This window comes from Notamacropus eugenii, chromosome 1 (assembly GCF_028372415.1).
Source record: "Notamacropus eugenii isolate mMacEug1 chromosome 1, mMacEug1.pri_v2, whole genome shotgun sequence".
NCBI lineage: Eukaryota > Metazoa > Chordata > Mammalia > Diprotodontia > Macropodidae > Notamacropus > Notamacropus eugenii.
Window position 1 is genome coordinate 695,485,876 of NC_092872.1, and position 10,426 is coordinate 695,496,301.

Here is a 10,426-nt window from a genome sequence, read left to right on the forward strand (position 1 = left end):
TCTAGTGACTCCCTTCTCCCATTTGCCCTCCCCTCTAACATTCCCCTCACCTCACTTGTCGCCTCCTCTCCTACTTTCCTGTGGTGTGATATAAATTTTCATATCAAATTTAGTAAGCATGTTATTCCCTCCTTCAGCCACATGTGGAAAGAGTAGCTTCATTTTTCCCCTCTTCCCGTCTCCCTTTTCTCCTCTATTGAACAAGATTTTTCTTATCTCTTTTATGAGTTATAGCCTACCCTGTTCCATTTCTCCCTTTCTCTTCCCGGTATTTTCCTCCTTCACCCCTTAATTTTTATTTTATTTTATTTTTTTGTGTGGATATCATCTCTTCTGATTCAATACACCCTGTACTCTCTATCTATATATGTGTATGTGTGTGTATGTACAATCTCTCCATCCACCCAAATACTGAGAAAAGATTCAAGAGTTATAAATATTTTCTTTCCATATAGTAATGTAAACAGTTCAGCTTTAGAGAGTCTTTTATGATTTTTCTTTCCTGTTTACCTTTTCATGCTTCTCTTGATTCTTGTCTTGGGAAGTCAAATTTTCTATACAGATCTAGTCTTTTCCTTAATATGAATGATTGAAAGTCCTCTATATCATTGAATGACCATTTATTCCCTTGAAGCATTATACTCAGATTTGCTGGGTAGGTGATTCTTGGTTTTAATCCCAGTTCCTTTGACCTCTGAAATATCCCATTCCAAGCCCTTCAATCCCTTAATGTTGAAGCTGCCAGATCCTGTATTATTCTGATTGTATTTCCACAATACTCAAATTGTTTCTTTCTAGCTGCTTGCAGTATTTTCTCCTTGATCTGGGAACTCCGAAATTTGGCCACAATATTCCTAGGAGTTTCTCTGTTTGAATCTCTTTCAGGAGGTAATTGGTGGATTCTTTCAATATTTATTTTGCCCTTTGATTCTAAAACATCAGGGCAGTTTTCCTTGATAATTTCATGGAAGATAATGTCTAGGTTCTTTTTTTGATCATGGCTTTCAGGTAGTTCCATAATTTTTAAATTGCTTCTCCTGGATCTATTTTCCAGGTCAGCTGTTTCTCTAATGAGATGTTTCACATTATCTCCTATTTTTTCAAATTTTTGGTTTTGTTTACTAACTGCTTGGTTTAACTCATAGTCATTCATTTCCCTGAACTCAATTCTCTCTTTCAATGAATTATTTTGTTCAGTGAGTTTTTGAACCTTCTCCTCCATTTGGCTAACTCTGCTTTTTAAAACTTCCTTCTCCTCATTGGCTTTTTGGACTTCTTTTTCCAATTGAGTTAGCCTCTTTTTAAAGCTGTTATTTTCTTCAGCATTTTTTTGGTTCTCCTTTAGTAAGCTGCTAACTTGTTTTTTAAGATCTTCTATTGCCTGAGCCCAATTTAAGTTCCCTTTGGAGGCCCTGGAGGCAGAGGCTTTGACTTCCTCTGACAGTATGCCTTGTTCTTTCTCATCTGAAAAGATGGGGGGAGACACCTGTTCCCCAAGAAAGTAAACTTCTATGGTCTTATTTTTTTCCCTGTTTTGGGCATTTTCCCAGTCAGTTACTTGACTTCTGAGTTTCCTCCCCACAATCACCTCACCTCCAGTTCCACCAAGCCAGCACTGGGGGCTGAGATTCAGATGAGAGAGCTCCAGAGCCTCAGGGGCTTTAGTAGGGCGTGGGGGGCAGAGCTATTATTCAGTGTGAGATTAAGGTCAACTGCTCAGGAGGGGGCAGGGCCACCACACAGGGCTCAGTTCCCTCAGGAGGTTTACGATTTGACCTTCAACAATGGACGCAGGCTACTGCCTGCTTTGGGAGCCCCATCTGCTGCTGCCTCTACTGCTGCCACCTGAGGAGGCCCAAGTTATGGGGACACCCTGCTCCCTCCTTAGCCAGCTGAAAAGACCCTCTCACTGACCTTTGGCACCTGTGGGCTGAGGGATCTGCTCTGCCACTGGAGATTCTGTCCCTAAAGCCTGCTCAGATCTGCTCCTCTAGGTGCTGTGTGGCCAAGGGTCTTTCAGGTCACTCTGGGCTAGAAATCTCCTCCACTCCGTTGTTCTGTGGCTTTTGCTGCTCTAGAATTTGTTAAGAGTTCTTCTTTACAGGTATTTTATGGGCTGTGGGGTAAGAGCTAGCATATGTGCATCTTTCTAGCCCAACCAGGTCAGTTTCCTCACTGTGCTCCTCACTGACCACACTAATTTCTGTCTTTCCCTTTGCACCCTATGAAGATAATATCCTCTTTGCTACCTATACATTCTTCAAGGCCCAGCTTTAGGCTCACCTCCACCATCTTTGCAACTTTCTTAAGCAACCATCTTGTCTCTCTGGGTTTTCAATCTTTCCGTCTCAATTGGCTCCTTCCTATTTTAATTTGTGCACATATCACATTTTCCCCCTAGAAGACTTCAAATTCTTATGGTAAAAAAAAGTGCACTTTTCCCGCTGTCGGGAGCTGTTATTTATAGGACAGGGCTTTTGCAGAGAGTAGACACTTAATAAAAGTTTGATCATTTTTATTGGATACACTCTGATTCATGTAATGAAGCATTTTGTTTCCTGTTGTTAATTTTTAAAGTGGGTGAGATGTCATATACCATAATAAGTTCTAAATAAATATTTAACCTAAAATTTAAATGTCACATCATAAATAACTTAGAGAAGAATGGAAGGAGGTTATTGTAAAAAGAACAAAGTATATGAAAAGTTTTCACAAAAAAAAAAGAAATTCAAACTATCCACTATGGGAAAATTTATTCAAATATCTAATAAAAGAAATGCAAATTACAACCATTCTGAGGTTCATATTTCATACCTATCAAGTTACTAAAGATAATAAAATCAGAAATAGTCACTGTTAGAGGGAATGTGGGAATACACTGTTAGTAGAGCTGCTTGGTAGGGAAGCTAGGTGCCCAGTGGATAGATAGAGTGCTGGGTCTGGAGTTAGGAAGACCTGAGTTCAAATGCAGCCAGCCTCAGACATTTACTAGTTGGGTGACCCTGGGTAAGTCATTTAACCCTGATTGTCTCAGACAAGGAAATAGCAAACCACTTCAGTATCTTTACCACGAAAACCCCAAATGAGGTCACAAAGAGTCAGATATGACTGAAAAACAACAACAAGAAGCACTGTTAACTGATCTAAACCTTTTAGAAAAGTATCTGGAATAATGGGAGAAAAGTCACCAAACTGTTCATGCCCTATGACCCACTGATATTACTACTAGATATAAACCCCTGAAGGGCAAAGACAGAAAAAAGGCCTAAAACCTACCAAAATACTCATAGTAGCACTTTTTATAATAATTATACATTAGAAACAAATATTGTGGCACATGAATGCAATGGAATATTATTATGTTTACAAAACAAGAATTCAGAGAAGATGGAACATGAGGAATTCTGAGAAACACAGGAAGATTTATATGAACTGATATAGAGTTAAGTGAGCAGAACTGGCAGAAAAATATCCACAAGGACTACAACAGTATAAATATAAAACAACACTAAGAGAAAAACAGAGGGGGAAACATATTTCCTTCCCCTCAGTAGACATGAGAGACTACAAGTACAAAGTATTGAATACAATGTCTGACAAAGTTGTTTTGTTGTTCATTTTTGCTGTTTTTGATACAAATGAGGATTGAATTAGGAAATAACTATAGGACAAAAAGTAAAAGGCACTAATCAAATCTGATTTTAAAAATGTTGTAAAGACCAAAAAAGGTGATGAGTTATGTTTCTTTAAACGTACAGATCAAATTAAATGAAAGCCACAAATAAAAAGTAACTTAATTGAGGCAGCACAGTGCAGTGGAAAGTACATTCGACTTGAAGTCAGAGGATCAATCCTGATTCAGCCTTTAATGACCTGCATGGCCTTGGGCAACAAACATCCTTCTCTATGACTCAGTTTTCTCTCTTGCAAAATAAGAGACTGAACTAGATGATCTCTAAGGTCCCTCACACCTCCACACTTTAGTATGCCTATGGTTTGCTTTTTTGATTTGTTTTGTTTTGTTCCTGTAGGTCTATAGACTTTCACAGAGAGGAGAAAAGGTTCCTTGCCCTTGGATTATAAACTACTGCTATCACTACCTCTCTTCAGATCCCAGTGAAGATGGCCAGGATATTGAACCCAAGAGCCCTCAGAAGAACAATATGCTGCCCTGCTCCCCAACTCCTACCCCAGGCTACTGGCTCTGCTTCCAGCCCAGCCCCCGCAGCCAATATCCAAAGAATGACCCAGCCATCCACGCTACTTGCAGACAAACTGCCACCTATAAGGCAGGAAAACCAGCCTAACTGAAGCAGCAAAGTAGCTTGAGGAAGAGACAAAAAGGCAGCAGGTGCCAAGGCAAGTCAAACCAATGCTATCACTTTGACCATCATCTCCCTTCAGACCCCACTGAAGAAAGATCAGGACTCTGAATGCAAGAGACCTAGGAATAGTGTTGCTCACAGATCACTAGCCCTGCTTCCAACCCTGGGTCTTAAAGGTACCAGTGAGGTACTGAGGTACAATCACTCTGAAGAAGGGGCTCATCTTCTTTGCTCCCACAATACCAATCAATGAACAACAGCCACTCATAGGAAGGCTAAAGCCTGAGGGTCTGGGGAATGTCAAGATCCCCCAGATGACAGGTTCTGCTTCTAGCCAAAACTCCCAGAGGTCATTATTTTAGGTGGCAAATCCTGTAGAGACAAGACTTAAAAACTGTTTCAGCAGCTGGGGCAGACCTCCACCTCCTTAGCAACCAGAGCTGATGACCTGGAAAAGAAAGTTCTAGCCAACAAAACCCTTGGCATTGTCAGATGGTTCAACATCAGAAACAGACAAGATTATTATTAATGGAAATCGCATTAAAGAAGAAGCATTACCATCTGCTCTGTTGCTCTCCCCTAAGGACCACAGGGCCTTTTCACCTCACTTGTAGCTAACACCTCTTGTATATTTTTCTTTCATTAAAATATGAGCTCTGAGAGCAAGTATTACTACCTCTGCTTTTTTCTATTTTATCCCCAGCATTTAGCATAGTAAGTGCTTAATAAATGGTGCTCTTTTTTCATTCATTCACAAGGAATCTTCCCAGAAGTGATCCATTTTGTGATTTAGAGATATATGGCTAGGTGATAATTTTTTTGTAATAGCCAACAGAGAAGAAAATCAACATAAAATTGTAAACTTATGCTGTACGACCTTGCATAAAACCACTTCCCTCCTCTGGACTCCCTTTTTTGTGAAATGAAGAAATTAGCCAATAGTTCCTAAATTGCTTTCTTACTGCAAAATGATGTAACAATTATGAAAATGTGTTATTTCAACATAGATATAAGCAGAAAGGGAATAGTCAGCAAGATGTCTACAAGGGGAAAGGAAAAAACTGAATGGGGAGTAAAAATTATGAACTCACTGACTGTTGAGGCTGGACAGACTCTGAGCGATTATCTGATCTAAGCCCCTTCTTTTATAGATAAAGAAACTCAGCACCAGAGAAATTAAGCACAACTCTGGCCACCACAGTGCCAAAGACAGAATGCCCTGCACAGTCAGACCGATATGTGCTACTTGTCAATTTGGTGGAAATAATCCTTTAGACCACCCCACTCTCTTCACCCCAATTCTATAGCTCCTGAGTAACTTTCTGATTATTAGATTCTCCTCTACTTCAAACCAGAGGGCCAGGGAAATGCATCTCACAACATAACTGGAAAAACCTCTGTTGGTAACAACCTTCCTGCATTATGTACCAATGTATCATTGTGTTTTAAGGGCAGCCAGGTGCCACAATGGCTAGAATGCTGGGCCTGGAGTCAAGAAGATTCATCTTCCTGAGTTCAAATCTGGCCTCAGACCCTTACTAGCTGTGTGACTCTGGGTAAGTCACTTAACCCTGTTTGCTTCAGTTTCCTCATCTGTAAAAATGAGTTGGAGAAGGAAATGGCAAACCATTCCAGTATCTTTGTCAAGAAAACCCCAAATGGGTTCACAAAGAGTCAGTCACAACTCAACAACAAATTACTGTGTATTAAAGTTATCTATCTTTGTGTCTTATCCCTTTCTTAGGTTGTAAACCTCATGGAGGTAGGGATCATCTAAACTTTGTACAGTGTTCTACAAAATTTTATGAGCACTCTGGTAGTATGAGCCACTGTAACAAGGCCTCATTACTCCTCATCATCCGGGTTCCAGAAATACAGGGCTCAGATACTAATGTCTGGAGCTGTGATGACCATAACAGTGTATGTTCATCTGTCTCTGCATCTTAATCTCACTGTCCTAGCTTGAAGTCTAAGAACCAAGAATGTTAAAGCAGAGAGGGAACAAAAAGATCACATAATCCAACTCCCTAACTTTACAGATTGGGAAACAGAGAGCAAAATAACTTCTCCAAGATCACTGCTAGATACTGGCAGAGCCATTGAGGCAACTGTTCAGTTATACAAATTATTCCAATTCTGTTAGTAGGCCATTTAAAGAGCAAGCCCATTTTTGGCCTTATCAATTGTATGACTGCAGGGCTTACTTGACACTTATTACCCAATTACCTTAAATATCAATACCTCTAGTCACAAAGACTAAGAGAAAAAAACTTTGTTACCAGAGGCATACAGAATCTCCTCCAGGATAGGGATCATCAAATCAAAGCACATAAGGCTAGAGCTTTTAGAGATCATCTAGTCTTAAGACAATAAAATTTACAGTCTTTAGCCAAGCATTCTAGCCTCTCCAAAACCTGGGGCTACCTTAGCTTTCCAACTACACCTCATACTACTTCCCCTAAATACACCCTATGGTCTAGCCAAAATGGATTGTTCTTAGAGCACAATTCAGGAAACTCTGTCTCTGCTCACCTCTGGAACATTCTCAAACCTAGATCAACTGCCATATCTTCCTTGAAGAGCCATCAGTGATGATCCTTCCCCCACGTTACCCTCTAATATAACACTTTGCATTATTTATGCACTTAGCAAGATCCTCCATACCCAGGCTGTTTTTGCTTAAAGGAACTGTCTGCAATAGATTTCAGGTATGAAAGTATTTTTTAAATATTCATAAATCATTAGAGCCAAAGGGGGCCTTAGAGATCACTGAGTCCAATCTCTTCATTTTATAGGTCAAAAACTTGAAGCCTAGAGAAAGGAAGTGATTTATTTGCTCCACGCTATAATGCTTGGCAATAACAAAACTGCCTCCAGGACCCATATTCAGTGCTTCTTCAAAGCACAGCACTACTGAAGGCATTCAAGCTAGAAGTTAGAGAAAAAAAGAGGCTAAAAGTGGAATTCATATCAATAACTAATTAGTAAATACCATACATTTTCTAGCAAGTAGATAATTCTCCCTGCCACTAGGGTATCAACAGCCCTATCATTGCCAGAGGGTGAAGAAAAAGACCTTAGCAGTCTATGATGTTGCTCAGCAATGGTATGAGATTTGAAGTGAGAGAAGGCTAGTAGTAATAAGGGTATCACTACATTAGGCTTATCTGTGGTAAGGAGGAGGAGAAAGCAAATTCTTACCTCAACCCAGGGCAGAAAGAGAGGATGCTAAAGTAAGTGGCTGTGGGTCTACAATAGGGGTGGGGAACCTGCGGTCCCAAGGCCACATGTGGTCTTCTAGGTCCTCAGGTAGAGCCTTTTGACTGAGTCCAAGTTTTACAGAACAAATATGTTTGTGGAAAATGAGACAAACATGATGTAGTCCTTGTCCTCTATGGGGTAGTTACAGCACTTTATAGCTAAATAAATACAAGGTAATCTGAAGGGGGGAGAGGAATTAAGCATGTACATAGCACTTATTAGAGCTAGACACTATGCTAAATGCTATACAAATAGTATCTCCTTCGATACTCACAATAACCTTGTGAGGTAAGGGCTCTTATTATCTCCATTTTACATTTGAGGAAACTGAGGCAAACAGGTTAAATGATTTACCCCAGTTCACACAGCTAATAAACGTACGAGTCTGGGTCTGAACTCAGATCTTTCTGACTCTAGGGTCTGTGCTCTAATCCACGGTGACACTGAGCTGCCTCTAAAGTTAGAGAGTTAAGCTGTTACTAAGAAAACCCTAACAAATAAGGGAAATAGAAAAGGCTTCCTGTAAGAAGTAGCAACTTGAGGGAAGCCAAGGATTCTGAGGTATAGGTGAGAATGCAGTAAATCTAATGCAGGTATAAGAGAGAAGATGCCTGTGCAAAAACACAGAAATGGAAGCTTGGAATGCCTCGTTCAAGGGACAATTAGTGGTAACCAGTTTGGCTGGAACATGTACATAGGCAAGAAAGACAGAGACAGACACTAGAGAAGAAGGCTGTCACCAGATTTTGAAGGTCTACAAATGCCAGACTATAGAGATTACATTTTGTCCCAGAAATAATAAGTTACTGAAGATATTTGTTCACTTTGTGGTTCATCAAGGGCTCTTTAAAAAGGAATCTTAATGAAAATGACTCCAGAAATGGAAAATCCCTAGATCCCACCTCCCATCCCACCTCCAATCTTATCTAGATAAAGTCATATTAAAATAGTTAAAAGACAAAGTAGAAAGGAAATCCGGCCTGGGACACGTGACACTTACTAGCTGTGTGACCTCGGGCAAGTCACTTAACCCCAATTGCCTTGCTTTCCCCTCTCCAAAAAAAAAAAAATAAAAAGGATCACAAAATAATGCCTTGGAGGTGAGTGTGAAGTGGAAAGGAGGCAGATTCATTCATGTGCACTGGCAATGGGATAGGATATGGAAATTAACTGTATGTGTGTCTGAAGGTATTTATTTATTCAATTTATTCATTACAATTTTAGCGCCAGCAGACAGCAGCCTCCCTATCCCAGCAGCCCACTCCAGAAACTCTGAAGTAACCAGGGAGCGTCTCCACACAGTCACACCCCCGGCAGAGCCACACATACTTCCTCTAAGGATTATCTTGAATATTTACCCTTTGAAGGAACTGGGCAAGAGTCCAATTTACAGTGTTACATTTTCAGGGGTTTCCAATCCCCAAGTAACAAATCCTTCCCACCGCCACCAGCTGCCACCTGCGCAGAGCCGTCCCTCGAAAACCGCTCCCACTCCTGTGCTGGACAGCGGCCTCCTCCAGAAGCTGCTCCACAGGCCTGGGTTTATTTACCGGGTTTGCAATGCGCGGGTTGGACTTCAGACGGCACAGACCCGGACTGAGGAGGGAGGAAGGAGGCAGCGGGTGACGGAGGCAGGGAATTCGCGGACCAGGCCCCTCCAGAGGAAACCCTCTTCCACCTGCTGGGCAGAGGTGGCAAGAGGAGGAGGAGGAGGAGAAGGAGGAGGAGGAAGGGGGCTGCCAAGACAGAGGCGGCAACGAGCGGGCGGCGGCCCCAGCTGCACTGCCACATCCCCCTTCTCCTCTCCAGCCCAGGGCCGAAGCTCGATAAACAGTAGCCCCCCTCGTCCCGCTCCCACTCTCCTCCATGACCTCCCAGGTCTCCCCACGGCCCCATTCCTCGGAGCCCACCCCTGAGCCCCCACACCCTGAGTGTGCCCAGCACCTGGGCCTCCTCTAGCCCCCCGAGCGGAGAGTGGGCATCGCGGCCTGGGCTCCGTGCGCCCCGGGGTGCGCCCCCGCGGACCCCGCTCCGGCCCGGGCGCCGAGCCCTCGCCTGCCTGCCTCCCTCCCTCCCTCCTTCCCCGCGACGGGCCCAGCCTCGCGCTCCCCCCCACCCCCGGGCCGGCCCGGCCTCGCTCACCCTCGAGCGTCTCGCACTGCACCAGGTTGACGTAATCCGACTGGCTCAGCACCCCGGCCTTGAGGCCCCGGACCAAGCCCTCCAAGTAGCCATTGTCCACGTTGAAGTAGAGCTCGGGGAAAGCCGACATCGCGGCAGCGGCGGCTCCGGCGACTCGGGGAGTTTAAAGGGGGAACTAGTGCCGAACCGGAACCGGACCGGGCATGTGATCCCGCCCCCACGGATCAGGTGACGCGTCGCCAGGGCGGCGGCACTGACAGCCGAGTCAGAGGACAATCCCCTCCGCCCCGATCACGTGACCCCGGGCCGAAGAGAACTATTGGCTTACGATGACACCGGCTTCACAGGAAACAGTGCGCATGGGCGGAACGAGTGCCTTATTGTGCGTGCGCTGAAGTCCGAGAACTACGGTTCTAGTCTCTAGTCGGGGATCTCTAGGAATGTAACCTGGACTGGGCTTGCGGGCCCGGACTGCTGAGGTGTCCACCTCGCGACCCGTCCTCCCCAGGCTCTGTCTGTTGAAGGAACGTGATCGACCTCCCTGCCTCACGGGGTGTGTGGGAGGGGCGCGAATTCAATTCATTCTCCTTCCACCCCGGACCCCCGACCTCCATTCGCCCAAGCTGGAAGGCCTCCCGGAGCGGCAGAGAGATCGCAGGACAGGTTGTTAGGAAACCTGACTTCTAGTGTCAGCGCTG

The 10,426-nt window shown here is 43.8% G+C and overlaps 1 protein-coding gene across 1 annotated transcript in view; it reads right to left on the bottom strand.

Moving 5' to 3' along the window:
• The window catches only part of ATP6V0D1 (ATPase H+ transporting V0 subunit d1), a 98,309-nt gene extending 88,283 nt beyond the window's left edge, over positions 1–10,026 (bottom strand). Inside the window, exon 1 of the mRNA XM_072636056.1 lies at positions 9,729–10,026. Within this exon, the coding sequence (XP_072492157.1) occupies positions 9,729–9,858 (130 nt within the window). The 5' untranslated portion in view covers positions 9,859–10,026. The remainder of the gene's footprint in view (positions 1–9,728) is intronic.
• Positions 10,027–10,426: the final 400 nt, after the last annotated feature.